The 22,079-nt window shown below is 46.0% G+C and overlaps 1 protein-coding gene across 1 annotated transcript in view; it reads left to right on the top strand.

The window, feature by feature from the left end:
* CSMD2 (CUB and Sushi multiple domains 2) overlaps positions 1 to 22,079 on the top strand; it is a 315,212-nt gene that overhangs the window by 198,542 nt on the left and 94,591 nt on the right. The window contains 9 exon segments of the mRNA XM_075522188.1: positions 116 to 303; positions 694 to 882; positions 1,097 to 1,213; positions 7,272 to 7,487; positions 9,615 to 9,803; positions 13,838 to 14,007; positions 15,681 to 15,837; positions 16,222 to 16,413; positions 17,764 to 17,890. Coding sequence (XP_075378303.1) covers positions 116 to 303; positions 694 to 882; positions 1,097 to 1,213; positions 7,272 to 7,487; positions 9,615 to 9,803; positions 13,838 to 14,007; positions 15,681 to 15,837; positions 16,222 to 16,413; positions 17,764 to 17,890 — 1,545 coding nt within the window.

Raw genomic sequence — 22,079 nt, forward strand, 5'->3', positions numbered from 1 at the left:
ACGTATTGCCCTGTGGGCTGTGCTGCCTTCTGGTCGTTAGAGTACATTCAGGACTGCAATGAAGAAAAATTAGCCACGCTGGTTTTTCACAGACATATTCTTGTGTCCCTTTCAGATTTAAGACAGAGGTGAATTATGACACCCTGGAAGTGCGAGATGGCCGGTCCTATTCTTCCCCGTTGATAGGGGTCTATGATGGGACTCAGGTGCCCCAGTTCCTCATCAGCACCAGCAACTACCTCTACCTCCTCTTCACCACTGACAAAAGCCACTCTGACATAGGCTTTCAGATCCGATATGAAAGTAAGTGCAAGTTATTCAGGTAATTACGCGCTCTCCAGCAGCACAATGGACTCAATCAGAGGCCCATTGGACTCGCTTCTCCCCTTTGCCAGGCCGTTAGCACTGTTACAGTGATTGGAGAACGTGAAGCTACTGCAAGTGAAGTAGCAGCTTCTGCTTTTTGACCGTCTTGGTTGTTTAAAGTTTTTTATTTTACCATCTACAGAATATTACTGATTTTAGGAGGCAGAGTTGAGTTCCTCTGTCCGTTTCATCCTCTTACTTTGGGGATAATCAGTAGGACTTTGAGCTCACAGGAGGAGTTGAACTTTCCCCCAGGCTAATCACTGCCCTTGCAGCAGGCTCTGCAGCCACTGAGTGGTCTGACACGAGTGGGTTTGTTTGCCACAGCTGTGAAGCTCCAGTCAGACCACTGCTTGGATCCGGGGATCCCGGTAAATGGCCAGCGCCACGGGAACGATTTCTACGTGGGAGCACTGGTGACGTTCAGCTGCGATTCGGGCTACACCCTGAGTGACAACGAAGCCCTGGAGTGTGAGCCGAACTTCCAGTGGAGCCGGCCACTGCCCAGCTGTGAGGGTAAGGGGTGCGGAAATAACATCTGCAGGAGATGGCAAACCATTGCAGATCTACTGCAAAAGCAAAGCAGCAATTGTGAAGTTCACAATGACACTTGATTTGAGTATTTTGTTTGATTTTGATGGGTCGGGCTTTGTTTTGACGTTCAGAAGAACTGATATTCTTCCAGCTGATGATGGGTTTTGAATTCTTCAATTCTTCCTTTTTTTTGCAGCTCTATGTGGAGGTTACATTCGTGGTTCCAGTGGTACCATCTTATCCCCAGGCTTCCCTGATTTTTATCCCAATAACTTGAACTGCACGTGGACAATAGAAACATCACATGGAAAAGGTGAGAAACCTTCAGTTTAGAGTTGTTCTAGAGATGGACTGGAGGATGGTGGTCAGTGGGGGAGGCAAGTGCTCCCTCTGTAAGCCAAGAGTTTGTCTCCGAGGCAGTGATGATGGGTACCCGTGTGCTCAGCCGGTTGCCATTCTTGCTACCACTCAAACATTGTGCAGAGGTTTTTGGTGCACTCAAGGTGCAGAGGTTTTTGGTGTCACATCTCTTAATCCCTTTAAGGTAGAGAGGATTAAGAGGGAAAGATGGTCCCATATCAAACCCCCAGATCTGAGAGCATGTGCCAGGCATTATCTTTGGTTTCAGACCTTTGTGGCAGTATCGTCTGGGAAGTTAGCTGGTATTGCTAGTAACGTCACGCGGAGGAAGGGCGAGCTGCCACTGACACCGCTGCAGTAGTGTTTGGTACTCAATAGTACTTTCAGCTTTTTTTTTTTTTCTTTTGCAGTGCTGGATCACTATCTATATAACATTTTACAGATGGCGAAGTGGAAGCTTGTAGTAAATCATTTCCAGACATGGGGCAGAACTCAGGCTCTCGGTTCCCAGCTCTGTCCTAGTTCTGCAGCTCTCATTTCCCCACTAGCTAGGAGTATTGCCAGCATAGAGGCAAAGCACAGATCTATTTAATCCAATCTCCTGTGAAGCACGGGCTAATCTTTTGTCTTGGAGGAAAATTTCAACAAAATGTATCGCCAACGATTAGATAGCAAGTTTTACGTACAAGGGCAGGAGGTAATTTCTCCTGATCCGGTCAGTATCTGCCTGGCGTAAGCACAAAAGGGTATAAACCCTTTATGTAACTTTATGCACTCTTATATAACCGTCTCATCGTACCGGATATCAGCACGACGGGAGCTATCATGAGCCAATTTTGCAAAAACCATTTGTATTACAGCAAATAAACTTGTCAATGAACAGCACAGTGCATTAAGGGAACCATCACATGCTGTGAAAAGTATTCTGTTGAGTAGCAGCAATCCACTCTTCATTAATCCACTCTGCCTTGGATTCAGCTCTCCGATGAGTCGCTGCATTATCCTGTAGCTAAGCTAAGCACAACACAGCAAACTGACGCTCTTTTATATGAGCAAGCGCAGCTCTGGTGGCCTGTGTGCTTTTATGCCAACATCAGAAGAAAGTCTTCTGACCAAGCTAAGCAAGGCTCGAAAAACACGGTGCATTTTCAAATACTGGAGGTATGCCTACACAAGTCTAGGGGCTTTTTGTCCCCTGTCCTGTAAAAGATCCTGCTGTGGCCAATTCAGTAGTACAGGAAGCAGCACATCACCTACAGCAGTTCAGTGTGATGCAGTTCAGGATCATCCAAAGAATCCAGCCCTGGATCTGACCGTCTTGAACCGGACCATGTGTGGCACACTAGGGGAAGCTGGATATTGAGCTCTCTGGAAAGCTGGTCCTAGCTTTAGTGGTCTGAAGCCTATGAGCTTCTTCAGAAATTCTAGCCTTAGCTGCAGGTAATGAATATTAGAAAATCAGACCGTGAGCTGCTTTGTACATCTAGCTAGTTGTAGTGAAAATTTATAGGTCTCCAGGCCTTTGACAAGAGTTTCAGCTCTTCTTACCTATCAGGTTGTGCTGGAAAAGTGGGGATAAGATTCTGAGAAAAGAAATTGAGTGTTTAAAGTAAGAGACTCCTCTATACCAATGAAAGGAGCGTGTTCATACCGTGTTCTGTTTGGTATTTTCATCCCTCTCCTTACCCACTGCTGGTATCCTTCCTTCAAGGTTGTTCTCCAGGAGCTCATTAGAAATAAACTGCAGCATTCGGTGGGATCCCGGTCTTTGCGCGGGTGCCCTTCCGCGTGCAGGGCAGTGGGCTGCGGCTGCCGGCGGCAGGGCTTTGCCCAGGCGGAATCACCCTTCTTGTGGAGCTTTGTGGGCTAGGAAAGCTTCACCCAGGCAGCTGCTTGGATGCAGGAAATCTCCAAATCCAGTTAGAGGTTAGGGCGAGAGGAGAGGATAGATAGAGGACGTTGTGCAGTTATAATAAGCTGGCATATAGCCAAGTTGCATGTCAGGAAAACCTCTCCTTCCTCGTCCCTGTAGTTCAGGCGAGTCGTTTATTTACCAGTGCAATGAAAGGAGGAGACGAACACAGAAAGATGTCCTTTTCTCTAATGTTTTGTGGAAGATGTTGAGGTGTGTTTAGATGCTGGGCTGTGTTGGTGGGAGTGTGCGTACACATACATACACCTACGTACACACGCATCCTTTCTGCTGCAACAGAATTCTATCTTTCTTAGGGATCTACTTTCCCAGCTGTCGCTGTGTTAAACTGCTGTGTAATGCATTGCAACAAGCTTCTCCCAGCTCTTTTCAGCATTCCTGCAACGTTTCTTCTCATTCTTCAGTGAAGAGCAGTGGAACAGTGCGATCCTGAGTCAGAGCAGGAGCCGCTGAAATGGAATTAATTTAGTCCTTGGAGAACAGAACAGGCTTTAAAAAAAGGCGTAACTGAACCCCATTCTCGGCTAACTTCACCGGCAGCGCGCTTGCAGTGTGAAGTCTTCTCTCTGCGCTTTGTCCTTGCCTTTCAGTTCCCTCTTCTTGGAGACCACTGGGTGCATCAGTGATCACAGGGTAAATTTGGTGCTTGCTGAACCCAGAAGCTTTAACAGTTCTGCTGCGAGCAGGGAATATATTTACATGACTTAAGTGTTTGCCATTGTACCTGATTTTTCTTGTTCTAGTTTTCCGTTTCCCACACCCACTTCTACTAACGCCTTACTGCGTGGGCTTGCAGCCCTGCCGCTGTCCCGGGCCTGGGAAGTCTTTCAGTTCCCATAAAATAGTCTTTCAGTTCCCGGAGGCTTGTGCCTCCCGCTCCACCGGACTATTCCCTGCCAAGCCAGTGACCGAGCAGGGATGATCTGCATCATAAAAGCTGGTCTCAAGTTATTCACTCCCAGATTTTTATGAACATCTCGCACGTGGCCAGCACACACGAGTCCCCTAATTGAAACAAGTTGGTTGTTATAATAGTTATTTTTATGTGACTGCAGACGCTGATTTACTTTATGGACTCATGAGCTGTACAATTTGAGTTTAAAAGCAGCTTAATTTTAAAGGTATTTAAATGCTTAAAGAGAGACTATTATTTTTAATCTGAGAACTTCAAAATGATTTCTTTTCCCTATAATTTGTTTTGTTGTTTCTTTTACAGAGAATGGAAAAAAACCCCTGCATTTGCAGAGACATTTTGTGCCACAGTAAATTTCAGACCAGAGCAAAGGTTTAATCAGAGCCACAAATCCTTTAAAATGAGTTTGTAATTAGCCCTTATGGCTACAGTGACACAGCCCTTAACTGGCTCTGCTACTGGAGAGGCCTCGTGCCCTGTGATTGGAGTTGTTATCTTAAAAGGCCCGGAGTCAGGGGCTGTCCTCCCCGTTCTGGGGACTGTATTACGCTTTTGTTTCTCTGGTGCTGTGTTGATTTCGATGGAGTGACATTATTTCTGTTCCTTAGATTGGGTTTTGTAAAGGCGAGGGTATAAATTTGCTCTCAGTTGCTAAACAGCGAAAACTTAAGACTTTTTATATTCACTGCATCTCGCCAAGTTTTCAGGTCAAAACAGGTCATACCTATTTTCAATTGACTGTACTGCTGGTAAGAGTAATAAACATTTGGAAACTGTTAGACGTTTCCTACCTTCGTGGACTTCTGCGGGGGGAACAGTGGAACTAAAAATTTTCTGCCAGGCTCCATGTGACGTTTACCTGGATGTAAGGAAGGAATTGTCAAAGTCGAGACCCCTTTCAGTTGTCACTAGGCAGTGAGTCGCACAAATACTTCTGCCTGGGACACTGAAGGTTAGCAAGGTGCGATGAGCTGCGATGAGTGGCAGGGATAAAGATGGGGAGAGAACAGGGCAGTTGAGATGACCCTGTGAGCCCTGCTTCTTCCCAGTCCAGTGATTTCCCTGGGAAAGGCTTTGTATTGGTTACCAGCCTCTCTGTCCTTCATTTCTTGGAAGGAAACTGCTGGCATGTGACCAGTAAACCTTCAAAAAGAAATTGGATAGACATAGGGATGAATGGAATATTCAGACTTACAATTTGATGCTGACAAAAAACTGTTGGGATGGATATTAAATCTCATGCTCCAGAGCTTGAATCAATCTCTAGGTTGGTCTCATCCTGATCTCCAGAAATTAATGGGGAATGGGGAGCAAGGAGGAGATTATTCCTCTGATCCTTATTTACAGATTTCCTGTGCTTGCTTTTGAATCGGCTGATGCTGTGCTTTGGCAGAGATGGGACGCAGAGCAAGACAGCCCTTGGGTCTCACCAGGCTGGCATTCTCTGCGTTGTTAATCATTGGCTTAAATGAAATAACTCGGTCGTGCCACTGGGCACTCCTGATGCGTGTGAGGAGGTAGGGATCTAACCGTGACTAATGAAGAGCAGATTACAGCACTTGTGTTTGCACGGCGGAGTCTGCTTCTCTGCAAATAGCCCTGTCGAATTCCGTGGGGCTATGAGGAGTCTAAAGCCCAGTTTAGCATGAGCGGGGGCTCAGGAGCCTGCCCCTTGGTGCTCAGAAAGTGTGTGAAGATCTTTGGATGAAAGAAGCTGTATAAATGCAAAGAGGCTTTTTTATTGCTAGGCATCGCTTTAGCTTGCTAACTTTGTGTGACGGTAATGTGACAGGGTTTCTGATATAAGATCCTGCCTTGCTTTGCTCTCTGAAAGCTGTTGCTGCCATTTTTTGTTTTTCAAAGATGGAATTCTTTTCCAGAGAATAAGTGTTTCTAATTGCATTTGAATTCCAGCATGAAAAATCACCTAGCTGGAGGCTTTTGCAAAAGCCTGAAGTACTTACTATTTTGTGTCTGTAGGTGTGAAGGATACTTTAAGTAATCCATTACTCCTTTCCTGTTCATTTACAAATGCAGCAAGGTCACAGCCTTCTCACCAAAATGTTTCAAATTGTTGAAATTGAATTTGGAAGAAGAGACAAAATAGTTTTCCTGTGTTTGTCTGTTCTTTCTGTAGCTGGATCTGTCATGGCTTTTATTTTTGTCAGCATAATGTGGATAAAAGCGTAGGATTCTCTTCGCTTCTAAGATCTGCTACGGCTACGTTGCTACGGCCGGCAAGACCTGGGCCAACCACCCTGACTCTGCGTGCCCTGCCAAAATCTGCAGCGGCTGCACACGTGCTTCCCACTGCGTGCCTTGGAGGGGACAGCGGGTCCTGGGAGTGGGTCACGAGCAGGGAAGGGACAGCAGCCACCCCCCTCCCAGCAGGACAGGGCTGGGCTGGGCCCTGGAACAAGGTGCTGGGGTGCTGCTGGCCGCACCGCTCTGCTGCTGGAAGGGAGCGTGGCCGCATGGCATAGCATGAGGTAGCACACAGTTGGGAGGTACACGTGAATGGCTTACGAGCCGTGTATGGCTGGGGAAACAGGTTTGTCCTCGTGTGATGGCTCCTGTTGTCCTCCGGCCTCCGGGAGCCAGCATGCAGTCCCAGCAAAGGCAGGTATACGAAGTCTCCGCAGTGACACTGCTGGCATACTTTATCTTCTGGAAAAGCCTCTCTGACCTTGATACTTGGCTTAAGTCCTATTTTTCTAGGTATGAATTCCTTCCAGAACATAACTTGTTTTTGTTGTTTTCAAGTCCTCACAACTACAATTTTGCTGTTCTTGCTACCCATCTAAAGGTCAACGCTTTTCAAATAAAATACTCCTCTAAGCTGCCAGGCTCGGTCCTTTCTGCTGCTGATCCGTCCCTCGAGTGAGCCTGCGTTGTCTCTGTTCCTGTGTTACAAAGGCACGGGGATCGAAGATCTTAACTGCCGTTCTCTGTTCTGGGCCTTGTACTGTACCCTTGTTTTACTTTTTTCATCTATTTCATTTTTTCTGTGTGCTTTTTCTTCTCAGTTGGGCTGCTATTTACTGGGAAACAGGGAACCAATACTGGTGGTGTCTCAGGGAGAGGAGAGGGGCTTTGGCTCTGGGACGAAGGGGTGCCCTATGAATGCTGCTGACTGAAGCCATCTCTGTTTTTCCTCCCCTGCAGGTGTGTTCTTCACCTTTCATACCTTTCACTTGGAGAATGGCCATGACTACCTCCTCATCACTGAAAATACCAGCTTTGCTCAGCCACTGAAGCAACTAACAGGCTCTCGGCTTCCTGCCCCGCTTAGTGCAGGGCTCTTTGGAAACTTCTCTGCTCAAATTCGCTTCATCTCAGACTTCTCCATGTCCTATGAGGGTTTCAACATCACTTTCTCAGGTAAGAAGAGGGGTGGACAAAGACTTCATTCTTTCTCTTTCCTTCCCATTTTTCTGCAACTCTTGGGAACCATTTTCTGTTGATGCAGTGCACGTGATTTGTGTCACTGACGGTCACTCCTCTTATTACCCCAGTAAATCTTTGGTCCCTTCTCCCTCCTCACACGGTCATCTTTTCTGCTCTGTTTATGGAGTTTCAGCTTGCGTTTTCTTGGGGTATGCTTAGCCCTCTTTCCTCCAGATGCCTGCCTTCTCTGTTTATCAGAGGAAAATCACCGCAGTAGGTACAGCATTTCCATTTCCAACATGGGAAGCTGGGACAGATGGGATCTTTTGGAAGGCAACGTTGAGCAATCTGGACTTCTTGGATAAGGAGCAAGGCAGAGCTGGTTGCTCCCATTGTCCGTCTGGTCTCTCTTTTTTCCTTTGGTTCATTGCTCCACTTGGATGCTCATCCAGTGACCCAGCCTCTGCAGCTGGCTTCAGCCTGTCCTAGATGTAACACGTGCCACCTGCAGCCTAGGCCAGGTTTCCACGAGCCCACTGGCATTGCAGGGGAAGTGGAAACAGTATTTTCTCTTGCTGGGCTTCCTCTAATTGACCTGCTGTAACAGCAGATGTAAGCAGACCTCCTGGGCCACATAGCAGGGCATCAAGGGATGCGGGATTTTGCTCACTGCAGCAACCCTTCTTGCCCCTGCTGTGCGGTGAGGATCTGGCTGTGTGCGAGCACCTTCTGATGCAGGCTTCAGCTGTTTGTGATTCTACAAAATACTGGCTTCTTCAAATGAAATTCCAGATTTTCCGAAGTTGTCAATGAAAAGTAGCATGTGCGTGCTGCTGTTGGAGAGAGACTCAAATAAGGGCACGTTTGCCTGTGCCGAACAGATCATCGCACTTGTAAATAAGCGCTTTGCGTGGGTAATCTCCAGTTGAAGTACGCAAGGTGTTTAACTGTGTCCTTTAACCTGAAGTCCTACAAACGACTGCCGAAGCGTTTGCCTGTGCATGCATTTCAGAAAATGTAATCTTTACTGCCTGAGTGCCCCGACAAACTGTTCTGTAAAACAGTCAGTTACTGGACAAAAGCTTATCGTATCGCTGCTGTTCTTTTCTGTATCTCAGCATACGTTTTAGTCCTGAGGGCAACAGCCACAGATTCAGCCTGCTGGTGTGGAAGAGAAGTGACCGTGTTTATTGTGGAGCTCGGGCTGATGTGTTCGCTGTCTCTGACAGGCAGGGCTGTTGCCATAGGTGCAGATAAAACCTGCTGCACTGAGAGAACTGGTTTCCGATACCTTTGTTCTGGCCTCTGAAGTCAGGGATTTGCGTATGATACTCCGTGCAAACTAGTCAGAAAGTTTCCAATAACTTTCATTTTGATGGGGGGAAGATGGCTTTTTGCCTTAAAAAAAAATTGCCTCAAATTATCTAATTATTACTATTATTTTTAACGGTTTGGGAACTTCTTTCTTGGAAAATGAAAATGGGAGTCAATTATATTTTTAGCTTCCTTTAGATTTATATGTACGTACTATGTACTTTCCAGGTCTGTTATTTTTCAAAAAATAACCCTCAAAACAGGTTTCCTTCAAAATGTTCTGTGGTCGAAGACGCACATTTGGCTATTAGCCATAATGCTACATGACCTTTCATTTAGCAGCAGCGTAAATGTTCTCTTGCGTTCCCCAAGCAGGATGCTGTGTTCATTCATTCTTAGGATTAGTAATGTAGAGGCAACAGAAATCTCATCTGGATCAATTCATCTTCCTTTGACTAAACCAGAAGGAAAATGAGAAATTCCCATTGTGTTTTGTCACCACTGGGGTCACTTTCTTGTTTGTCTGACAACAGCGACAGAAAATGAGACCTGTTGTATTTTGAGTTGGTTTAAATCAAGATCCTGGCGACACCCTGGGGCTGCATATTGCGAGTGAAACCCAAGTTGGTCTTCGTGGCTCCAACAGGACGTAGTCTTGCATGGAAGCTTCCTTTGCAGAGCTTCGCTGCAGCTGCATCAAAACTCGGAGCTCCCTCCTCACCCTCGTGTTCAGGGACTGGGGTACCCTCACTGGGGAGTACGAGGTGTCACCCTGCCGTTCCGTAAATGTCCGTTTGTCCCCTGTAGAATATGATCTGGAGCCCTGTGACGAGCCGGAGGTCCCAGCCTACAGCATCAGAAAGGGCCTGCAGTTCGGAGTGGGGGACGTCCTCACCTTTTCCTGCTTCCCTGGCTACCGGCTGGAGGGCGCGTCCCGCATCACCTGCCTCGGGGGGAGACGGCGTGTGTGGAGTTCGCCTCTGCCAAGGTGTGTTGGTAGGTGGTCATGTGCTTTCATTTTGCTTGGTTGGTTACGCTGTGCTGGATCGTTTCGGTGGGCGGGGATGGGTGGCATCCCCCAGGATGGCATCTTTCAGCTCGCAGGGCGGTTGGTGCAGGGATGGGGGAGAGGGAGCCGGAATGAGCTTTCAGCCCTTGCACCTCTGTGTGGGGACGGGAGGGACAGGCAGAAGGGCTGTTGGAGCGCACCGAGGGTGTAGCAGACTGGGTCACACACGCCAGCAGAAGCCCTGTGTCTCTGCAGCCCATCCACAGTGCTGCGGTCGAGCCCCGGTGATCGTACAAGCGAATGAATCGCGAGCTGTGGGAGACCTATCATCCCGTTTGGGATAGTTTCTGTAAAACAGCATGGTTTTAAGGCCGTCCTCCCTTTGAATCTAAGCGTTGTAAAACTTAATAGTCCAGACGTGAAAGCTGCTTCTGTGTGGGTGATCTTAAGCAGTGCAAGTTCCACGTTAGTATGGATGTCTCTGGGAAACCCTCTGGCTTTTACCTTTTCCTTATCCTCCAGGGGTTTCTCACACCCTACACCTTTCCCTTCCTCTCCTCCTAGCCATTGCAAGTCCTTTTTGCAACCCCTCCAGCCATTATTTATACTAATAAATAAATCTAAGGATAGAGGAGAGGAGAAATCCATCTGCAACACTGAGCTAGTCTCTGGCTGTCGTCCCTGATGCAGATGGGCTCCGGTCAGTCTTGTCTAGCAAGGTCTGCAGAGCACCCCCCGCCCAGCTCACGGTACCCTCCAAGCGTAACGGTTAGTGTAAAAGAACAAAAGTAGCGGCGTGCTAAAGCAAGAAAGCAGAAAGGAAGAAGGATGCTTCAGGCCTTTGTAAAAAAGATGTAGTGTATTTTTTTGTTGTACAGTTTAGTAAGTAGGAAATTACTGAGTCCTCTGCTGCTGCCTGCCTCACCCAGAGCCATGAAGGATTCACTCAAATCAGGCAGACCAGATCTCTTACCTGTTTGCACCCTGGCAAAGCCTGCTAGGTAGATTTTCCTGATCTGCGTTAGTGACCTTTGAGGGCCATTGCAAAGAGAGCATCCCAGCAAGAGCCAGTCTGCTTTGTCAGTCTGTTGAGTCATGTCATGCTGAATGCATTTCCCAGCCCTGCTTAATGCTTAGGTCACAGGGTTGCATCATCCTGCTGTGACAAGCAGCCTCTTCAGGGCATGAATAATAATCAGGTTGCAGAGAACGCTAATCAGGGGAATAGAAATCAAAAAGAAGCGTAACAAAGCTTTAAGCTTGATCCTCAAACATCATCACTAAGTGGACACACTGGCTTCCATTTACCAATTCCCTACTGCAGCTGGCTTTGAAGTAGTGTGTTGGTTTTATAATAATGGGTCAAGTTCTCTGTGTGGTGATTTGCACAGCGCTGTCCTGGCAGGGTGACAGCTTTGTCCACAACATCCCTGCTGCCCACTCAAGATCTGCGTGCTTGCCCTGGCTATAGATGGATATTGGAGACTTGTCCATTAAGATCACAGGGGATTTAACTGGTTTTTCCAGACAACCCAGACACTTTGTATTCAATTCCTGTTCTAGAGATGGGTCTGGAGAGGAACGGGAGCGGTTTGTTCCTTTGGCCAACCCCTCTCTCCAGGGTAGGAATGCTCCCTGCCGACTGCTACTTCAGACCGGATCCCAAGTGGTGATGTCCCCAACATCATCCCTGGGTAACCTGTGCCGAAGTGGATGTCCTGCTTTTCATACACGGCAAGAGAGGAGGAGAAAGTCTCCTCCAAAGTACCTCCTCTCGGTGTATCTGCTGCTGCTTCCTTACTTAACCCTCATGCTTTATTGGAGGATGAGCAGAGGTGGCAGAGGCAGTGCAGAAAGCTGCACGTGCACCGTGATGGTTTTGCTCAGCTCCAGCAACTTTGTATGCTGCGAAGGACTCATGGAGAGGAGGCAGAGCTAGCTAATCAGAAAAGCTGTTTTCAGGGCAAGTTGCAGTGACTCTCCCCAGCCCTGCATGCAAAACACTAGGACTCAAAGGAACGGGGAGCCAGTGTTTTAATGCTGAAAATCTTTCAGGGTAAATAGGCTGAGAAAACAAGGACTTGTGGTTTGCTCATGTGGGAGCTAACCAGTGAGTAACGAAAAATCCTAAACACGTGGTGGTTGCAAGGCAGATTTACATGTGTTGAGGGATTGTGTATATATGTAGCAAGCAGGCTGCAAGGGTCCTACCTGAAATCAGGCGCTCAGACAAGGCAGCAACTGCTGGCAGCAGGCATCCTCTAAGGAGGACATCCTTTGGATGCCATTTTGCAAGTAGGGCCTCAAGCTGTGTGTGAGCGTTGTGGACTTTTGCTTCCTGCCTGTGGTAACAGCAGGTGAGAGCTCATTTTCACGTTGTCCCGTGAGCTCTGGTGGAGCTCAGCGCTACCCCAGTAGTGCTGCATCTCGCGCTCAGGTGCACTTGAATGTCTGTTCGCTACTTCATGTAGTGAAGATATGCCCATAGCAGCCCTGTTATACTCACTGTGGCATGTTCGTATGAGCGAGAGATTGTGTCCGTAAAAGCTTGCAATTAAAATACATAAAATACAGAGGTGAAGGATGGTTGTTGCTGTTTTCCAGCAGCATTCAACTGTGATCTCCTGACATCCAAGATGGGTCAAACCTCCAAAGCGCCATCCTCTTCCTTCTCTAAGGAGGATGATTCTGCCAAGCTTTGAGTCACACAAATCTTCTAAATTCAAATTTGGCTCAAAATCAAATGCTGTTTACACTACGCAGAGTAGAAAAGGAAGCAGGTCTGGTGAAGGAGCAGAGAAGTCTTACTAGAAGAATGTAATGGAACAGGGACGGACTGCAGGTCATAGCGAATAACAACAGGGAAAGGGCTCCCTTATTTCCTTCCTTATTTCCTTCCTTCTAAAATCATGGCCATTTATAACCTGCAATAGGATGTAAACTCATCTCAGGGAAGGGACAAACAATTGCAGTAACATTAACTACCCCGGCCCTTCCCGTTCCCTGAGCAAGAGCTATAAGGGATTCCCACGTCAGCGTCTCCTCTGTCCCCAGCCCCGTCTTTTGAACCGGAAGGGTCAGTTTTGTCTCCGCCACAGAAAAACCTGAGCCCACTGTGGTTCTTTGAGTGGCATTTTGGGAGGAAACAAAGATATGTAAATTTGAGCTAGTTTCTGAAACGGAGAGTCAAAAGCATCTCTGGTTTTCTCCCTTTTTCTAATGGGAATGGATGTAATTCTTAGCTGCAAAGCTGGGAAGAAAAAAAGTGCGGGGAGCAAGGGACAAGAGGTCCTTTAAAATACTGTCAAATGATGAACTGGAGAGCTGAGGGCAGCATTAACAACAAATACGGTCAAATTTTGCCCTCAGCTTTCAGGAAATTATTTGGGGAAGATTTTGAAATTCAGACATAGCTTTATCATTTGTAATTATTTGGAAGTTTCACTAAGCATATCTTTCTGCACAAAGAGCTCTGGCACTTGCAACACATTGGTACCAGCAATCAGTGGTGTGCTGTGTTGGCTGTTGAATGAATAACATGATTTTTATATGCTATATATAGGTATAGAGTGAGCTTTGTATAAATATGGAAAAGACTTTAAATATTTCAATCTAATTTTTTTTTTTTACTTTCCTTCTGGTTCATTAATCGGGAAGGAACATGAACACAGGCACTGTTTCGAGTAGGTGATGGCTTTCCAGGCATTTTGGAATGTTTTTCTGAATTGGGTCCCAAGATAGCATTTGAGCACGCCGACTTTCTGTGACTCAGCTTCCCTATCCATACAAGGAGAGGATATTAATCTTTCTTGTAAGGCACCTGAAGTTTAATAGTGATAGAAGTGCTATTAAGTACTGTTCTGTTTACTGACTGCACTTGGAAATAGAGTCCGTGGATGTGTTAGCAGATGGGTATAGGAAGGAGTGAGCATCTGTGGCCATTTGGAGGAATCACCTGCATGTGTTGTATGGCTAGAATATACATGTGGTTATTAAAATGTGGTTTTGTGTCTTTATGTAGCTGAATGTGGTTCATCTGTAACTGGAACTCAAGGTGTTCTGCTGTCCCCCAACTATCCAATAAACTATAACAACAACCACGAGTGCATCTACTCCATCCAGACCCAGCCAGGAAAGGGCATCCAGCTGAAAGCCAGGACTTTTGAACTGGAGGCAGGAGATGTCCTCAAGGTAATTCTTCTGTCTCTAGCAATGAAGCACTACGGTGCTGCTAATGAGAGCGAGATCTGAAAGGGAGGTGATGTTCTAAAATTTTAATGGAGTTAGCCGAGACTAATCTCTGGAGAATGCTGCCGAGGCAGTGCTGACGGTGCAGTGGTAATCTCTGGAAGAGTCTCATACTAGGAATTGAACTGACATCCCCCAAGAAGCCCTTCACAGGGCTGCTGTAACACGTAGTCACCGCTGTGTCGTTAAGTGACTGACACGGCCGCGTTGAAGAGAGCAGCAAAATTCCCACGGACCAGACTGAACTTCAGGCAGGGCGGCTGGGCTAGAATATTGTCTGTGTGTATCCCCTCTAACGTTAGAGCAAGACACAAGACATGATACACATCTGTGAAACAATATCTTCTAGCCCAGGGACGCTGTCTGATCTGCGTTTGTCACTGCTGTGCGTTAGTTTGCTGCGCTTAAAAACATACTGTGTAATTTTCAGGAATCAGCACCTCTGAATGTCACCAGCTCATAGCAGTCTCTGGCAGCAGCACTAAGGCAATAGCGAGTGTCCTTTGCACTTCAGCCTAGCTGATTATTTGAGGCTTCAGTCTGCAGATGGATGCGTAAACAAATTCTGTAGCCATTAAAAATGTAGAGATCTTTGCCATATCAGTGCACCTTCTGCTGTGAAGTCTTCCCTGAGATTGAGAGATTTGTTGGAATGCCAGGGGTTCTTTGTAGCTAAACGTCAGTTCTTATCTGCATAGTTGTACAGGGGAAACTGTTAACACATGAGGAAGTGTGAGGTTCTTGGCATTATTTTTGTGAGTTTTAAGAATCGAGGCTGATTTGTCCCAAAAAGGGGTTTATTTAAATGCGGAGCTCCAGACTCAACCTCTTCAGCATTCCCGTACTCAGTCTTAGATTAATCTATATTTACAAGTTTCAGGACTCTCTATAGAAGGAGACAAATCCAGACTGAGTTTCTATTAACCACAAAGAAATGGTTTTGTAGGAGGCATTAATATTACAAGATGTGTGCTGCTGTGCTAAGCCATCTTCCCAGAGAACTCTGTCCCTATTTAAGTGCCATACTTCTGCACCGTGAGATAGGTGTAACACACATATTTTCAGCTCACAAATGACTGGAAAGAGAGAGAGATTTGCAGCTAATGCAAAGAATATACTTGTGAAAGAAACAATGTTCTCTCAACAGGTTTGTCATCAACTTCTCATCTGCTCCTGCGGAAAGTTACTGTCAATCTCCACTAGTGAGAAGTTGCTCTTTGTCCTCATAGAGAATCATGCTATCTAAAAGAAAGAAAAAAGACCTTTTGAGTTTTGTTAAATAATAGCGGGGTCAAGACACATCTGTGACTCACTGTAGGGAGAAAAATGTTTTTCCCAGTAGCTGTGCTGCACCTTTGGAAAGAGAGCTTCGTTCAGGAAACGCAGCCCTGAGTGCAAGTATAAGCTCAGGCGTAAGGAGGAGGATGCGAATCCTCCGGGGTATGAATCCTGCTCCTCCGATGAGCAGCACCGTGAAGGCTCGTCAAGGCAGACTCCTAGTTGGGATGATTTCACTGGCTTCAAAGGGCCTGTCCCTGTTCGTACTCGTGGATGATTTGGTCCCTGAAGTAGCAAACAAAATACGTTTTCCAGTATGTGTTTCTTGTTCCTCCCAGGTCTATGACGGCAGCAATAGCTCTGCTCGCCTGCTGGGCTCCTTTACCCGCTCCGAAATGCTCGGCACCAGCATAAACAGCACTTCCAGCAGCATGTGGCTCGAGTTTATCACCAACAGCGAGAACACAAGTAAAGGCTTTGAGCTGCAGTTTTCTAGTAAGTCTTAGGCCCATGTGCTTGTGAAGTGGGAATCTGAGGTGTAATGGTGTATTTTTGCGTTACAGTTGCATGCCCAGAGGAAACAGTCCTTCCCATAAAGATCTTGTAGTCTAAAGTGGAGTTGGAGGGGGGAGATGATTATGCCGGCAAACCTTTTCTGTTGTGAACGAGGCAGTGGTGACACAGAAACTTTGGATCGAAGCTGAGATACCAGATTTCTGGGATCTCGTTCAAATATTAATTAAAAAAATACTAATTTTCAATATGGTGTTTTTCTCTCCAGCAAATGATTTTAAGAAGAAAATATTAATATGGTCTTGTGTTAATATCTCCTGGCTGTTAAATATCTGATGAAAACAGATGCTGTTTCTCCCGCTCCAGGTTTTGAACTCATTAAATGTGAGGACCCTGGCATCCCGCAGTTTGGCTACAAGGTCCGCGATGAGGGACACTTTGCTGGCAGCTCTGTATCCTTTAGCTGTGACCCTGGCTATAGCCTGCGAGGCAGCAGGGTGCTGGTCTGCCTGACCGGGGAGCGGCGAGCTTGGGATCAACCCCTGCCAACCTGTGTAGGTGAGACAACTCTTGCTTTTAAAACGTCCTCTAACAAGTGCTTTGCTTGTGGGCGTCACACTGAATGCCCTTTCTTCCTCCTTTGCTAATGCGTATGACGTTAACTCTAATATTGATAACACCCATCTGCATTAATAAAGACCATGATAAGGATACTATGTAAGGCGTCTTCAGATTGGCAGCACTGGTCTCTGCACAACTTCTACAAGCAGTCTTACCATGGAACACTGTGCTCTGAGCAGAGATTTGACAAGGTTCCTTGCTTCCCTGCAAGGAGACTACTGCTTTTCCAGTCCTTGTCCTTTCGCTTGAATGTGTTAAAGAGAGTGGCACTTTCTGGTAATGGCAGACATCAACGTGTGTCCAGGCGTTTGACAGTTCAAAGTCATGTTTATTTGAGAGTTACATGACATCTGATTCCAGATCCTCAGACGTTTTAATTCCCTCAGTCTTTTCTTAGCAAAGTCCTGAGTTCCCTTTTACCTGTAGCTCTCCAGAAGGTTGTCTTCTTGCTTGGAAAATTCTGATACTAAGTTTTGTGTATCTAAATGACGTGCTGTTGGTCTGTTACTTGACAACTTCATAATCAGCCAGTGTTTCCAGGACACGGTGAAGTTCTTACAGACTTAGTCCTCTCAGAGATCTCAACAACCAGAAGGCTGCTTTCATGGTTATAAGTCATGTGCTCAGACATTGGCACTCTGTATCCTCCCATGAGTTAGGACCATTCTTTATGTGCTAACTCTCTGCTGAATTTTAGCCTTGATTATTGAGGTAAAAAGATAAATTTCTGTGATTTATACATCTTCTTAACCTTTACCCTATTTGCTATACATATATTACGTATGAATGGTCGTGTCTGTGTGAGCACGTGGAAACTTACAGAATTTTAATGGATATGTTATGAAAACGTATTCAAAATCCTCACGTTCTTTTGAGGTTCGTTTAGCAGATACATACGTTGGCTTCTTCATTTTATCACGCTGATGAATCATTAAGACTTTTTGCAGATACAGGCAGAAGAATTGAGCTCTTTCACCCCGCCTGTGTGAATCAGGTAAAGCAGGGTGCTGGCAGGCTCTGCCTTTATTCACTACAAAGTCAGGAAGGTGGAGGGAAGCTTTGACGGCATGTCAGGTGTTAGGAATGTGCACGGAAGTGCAGAGTTATTCTGATAACTCAGTTTTTTAGCTGAATTAAATGACTCTCTTTTATCTTTGTTTTGTAGGCTTTAAGAATCTCTTTAAATGGCAAGAAATACTCCCTGTTGTAGGATGAGATTTGCATTGTTGCCAAGTGAGAACCGTAATATGCCATAAATCTTCTCGCTAACCCATATGTTTGTTTCAGCTGAGTGTGGGGGTACTATCAAAGGAGAGTCATCAGGACGGATACTGTCTCCCGGCTACCCAACACCCTACGATCATAATCTGAATTGTATTTGGACAATAGAGGCAGAAGCTGGTTGCACAATAGGGTGAGTTGGGCCAGGTTGTTGTAGCTTATTTTTCTTTCCATGTACAGCTTATTTTTCCAGAAGTAGATCAATAATTATGTGAGGCAAGTAGAGAGAGTGCCTTGTCACTTTGAGAGTCCCAAATGAAGGAACAAAGGCTGCTTTATCTCCTTGCCAGGTTGGACAGAAGCGACATCGCTTCTCCTTTCTCTTAAGCTTTTTAGCCCTGTGTGGCCTGTGCCAGTAACAGCTATTGTGCCATGGGTGGTGAAGCCAGATTATTTGCTATTGCTGCCTGTGGTATTACAGTACGAAAATAACATCCAAGAGTTTTTACGGCATGGAAGTGCTTTTCACCCCTTTCCTTAGTGGGATGTATTCAGAAACAAACCTTTTCCACCAGATCAGTGTTTAATTTCCCAACAAAGTTTAACATGTGTCCAAGCGACATAATACTAAAATGAGGACATATTTATAAAATTGCTTGGAAGATCACATCCCAGGAAGGGATAAATGGAAGGCAGTTATGGGTTTGGTTCATCTCCCATTCATGCTGCCAGAGTAAACTAACGCTGAAAGGGATGAGCTCTGTCACATTACATTTGTGAGAATGAACGGTCAGGTGTGATGGTCCCCAGATGTGAGTGGACAGCTGGAAAACTGAGACCACAGCACTTAGCCTTCATCTTCTAATTGCATTGTTTTATTGTTTTAATAATAAATAGAACAGATACAGTGTAATTATCCTCCCGAAGGAAGGACTTAAGGTGTTTTCTAAACATCTGGTCTGTACAGACCCAGAACTGTTTTCTCCTCCTGCTCCTCTGACTTCTCTTTTTGTTCTGTTGCCACTTTGCTGTTGGAAAATGGCTGTTGGAAATGTTGGAAATTTGTTTGTAAGTTATGTGAATTTGGCAGTTAGGTAAGCATGGTATTGAGAACCTTTGGCTCATAAAGTTAGTGCAGTCACCAGCAGAACCCAGGCGGTTTCTTGCTCTGTGGTACTTCATCTGTGATCCCTGCTGCTTAACCACTGTTCCCATGCTGAGGTTTGCCCAAGCCCTAGCAAGCCATTTCAGTACTGCTCTGTGTGTACCGACGTATTCTAGTCCAGCTAAAGCCATCTTCGACAGAAAACTGAAGTATATTGGCAAGTAAAGTTTTTGCCAAGTGATGGGACTTGAGGGGGAGAAGTGTAGATTGAGGTCTATTCAACAATAATCCTCTTTTCCCACGATCTCCCATCATAATTTCTAGTGCTTGTTAGCTGGTGTGTCAGCCCCGTTTCTGTGCTGACCCGAGACCCGTTGCTGTTCCAGTCCCGCACTCCTTCCTTGCCAGTGTCCTTTTGTCTTCACTGTAGCTTCCTTGCTGCATCAGCACTCGTCATCTCTTCAGCGGAGACTGTTAATCATGTTGAGCTCTATGGTGCTTTTAGTCAATGGATTTATGCTGGAGATAGGTCTGGTCCAGTATTTTAATTTTTCCTTAATGCAGAAATTCCCTCCATTAGCTCTGCTCTTCAGTATGGTTCAACAATGGATGGTTTCTGATATGAACACAGGAGAAAGAGCATAGCCACTGCAGCTTAATTCCTGCACAGGCAACTTCCAGTTGAAGTCTCCTCATTTTTTTCATTCTCCTGTAAAAGATTCTGAAGAATCCGAAGATTCTTATAGGACAAAGTAGACATGAGACCCCCTCTTCTCCACCCCCCCCCCCCCAAGTGTACGAGACTGCTTCAGCAAGTGAACTGTACTCACACGTGTGATCCCTGTCTGCTTCTGTAAGAGTGCTCAGACGAGCGGGGCTCTAGGCTTGCGTTTGCAGGACCAGCCGGAGGCTCGGAAGGCACCGAGACTGAAATGAACTGATGCCAGGCAGTAGTACGGTAATATACCTTGTGACCCTTCCTTTCATCAGAGATGAAAGCTCCATTCTTCTGTTCCTTTATTTGGCAGCTCAAACAGAACAGATGATCTCTGGGTAGCTGAGAGCACATTTTCAGCAACTTCATTTTTATGGTAATCCATTGGAAAAATAATCCTCTTCACGCATGATACAATTGTATAAAGCTCTCATTTATAACTTACATTAAAATTAATCACCAAAGCTTTTTGAATAAAGCTGTATCTGCACAGAACGAGGGGAAGGAAAGATAGAAAAATTAGTCTGTACATCATTGCCATGAAAGTTGAAAGGTTGCACTTTGAGAGAGGATTAATTTTGTGCATGTGCAAACACACACATGCACACGCACATAAAATTACAACTAAAATGGCTTGTCTTATCTGTGAGACTCGGGGGAGAGAAAGAAGTGGGAGGGTGTACTGGAAAACGAACGAAACTTGCCTTCGAGTACTGCTTGCACAGCTGAGAGCAGTGAACACCCAGTTAGGAGTGGCAGTGACATTTTATTGTATAGCAGTGATCTCAGTGTCGTAAGAGAGTTTAATGATACTGCTAATCCTAGTTTAATGGATGGTGCTGTATTGACAGGTTCCATTTTTCACATTCTCATCTAGAAATATAAGTGAGAATATTGGGATGTTCCAGTTTGCTTCCTTGGAGATTTCTAGGGACTTAACACTTAACAGCTTTTAAGTTTGGGAACCCTTTCTGGGCGAGAGGGAGACAGCGGGCGGCCCTGCAAGCTGCTGTTAGCGTGAAAGGCCGGCGGCTTTGCTGCAAGCTGGGTGGGCATTACCGGCGTGTCCAGCTGCGTTCGGCCGCTGAAGCCAGCTCCAGCTGGGAGCCCGGCCTCTTGCGCAGCAGAGCCAAGCTGGGGCAGCCAGAGCTTGGGTGAGACGTTAGCAGAAAGAGCCCCGGGCTGGTCAGCCCAGGTCGGGGGGGCTTTCTGAAGAGCTGGGGCTAAGTGCCTCACCAAAGATCGTGGAGATTGTCAGTGCAGAGCTGGTCTCTCCTCCTCTCTGCTCCTTGCTAAGCTGGAAGAACTTTCTCTCTGTCACATACATATATAACCACAATTCCTAATTTGCTTTTTGCTGTATTTTCATGCATGTAATTGGGATTGTCAGAGTGCAAGAATAAAACTCTCTTCCTCGCCATTGTCTGCTAAACCAGGGTCTCTGTCTTGTCTTAAATGAAGCCCTGCTGGGACTAGAAGCAGGCTGATAGAAAAATCATGCTGTTTAGTTACAAATGTGCCTGTTGATTTGCTCCAGAGCATACCAGTTTTCTTAATAAAATCAGCTATCCCAATAGACTCCTGAACCAACTGGCGTTGGACAAGCTGTGCCCTGCCGCTGTGTCACCTGGTTATCACGCTAAGGCTTTCTCCTCGTGGTGAAGCCTTGCCTGCAAGTTGTTTCTTAAAAATAAATGAGGGCGGTGAGTTGCTGTAGGCAGCCTTGGTCCCACGGGGAGCCGGTGGTGAGCTCTCCCCGGCGGTGGCAGCTCCAGGCTGTCCCCCCGCCCCAGGGCAGTCTCTGCCAGCATCTACCTGTTCCCAAGGTCTTCAGCAGTGAGTTTTCTCTGGCAGTTTTGGCTAACGAGAACCAGTTAGCCTGAGAGCAAACATAATCAGGCCAACGCACTTGTGGAGAACGGCTCTGCTATGATCCGTTCTTATTTTCCTTGAGTCTAGCTTTTTTTTCTCTTTGCTCAAGGTCTCTGCTAGGTAGATTTATGATTCAGCTCTTTTGGTTCTGTCGGATTCTGTGGACGTCATTTTGTTGCTGAGTACATTGCAGTGTTGGGTGGGTTTTTTTTTTTTCCCTTTTGTGCTTCTACCAGATTTATTTATGTTTGCCCCGGATAAATGGGAAAGCAGCCAAGCGAATGCTTCCTTGTTTTCCTCCGTGGGCTGTCAAGGTTTTAAGCACAATACCCGATTGTTTTATTTTTTGCAGATTTTTCTCAGTACAGTTTATAGATTTCTGTCCCCGTTTCAAAGTGGCGTGCCTCGAGTTACCCCATGTTAGCCTGATGTCATTGTGTCAGATGGTATTTCCCCCACTGATAATGTGGCAATGAAAAACGGAGGCAATTAAATGCCTTCTCTTCAGTTGGCATTTTAAGTGCAGGAGTGAAAGGGACTGAACCCTGACGTATCGCAGCCTTTAGTTGAAAACTCCCTTGGGTTAACAATAATAATGACAGTACCTTATGCTTAGATGGTACTTCTGATCTTGGAAGATCCCAAAGCTCTTGGAAAAGCCTGGATTCATCTGCTTCGCATCCTTCCACA

This window comes from Mycteria americana, chromosome 21 (assembly GCF_035582795.1).
Source record: "Mycteria americana isolate JAX WOST 10 ecotype Jacksonville Zoo and Gardens chromosome 21, USCA_MyAme_1.0, whole genome shotgun sequence".
In the NCBI taxonomy this organism is placed as follows: Eukaryota; Metazoa; Chordata; class Aves; order Ciconiiformes; family Ciconiidae; genus Mycteria; species Mycteria americana.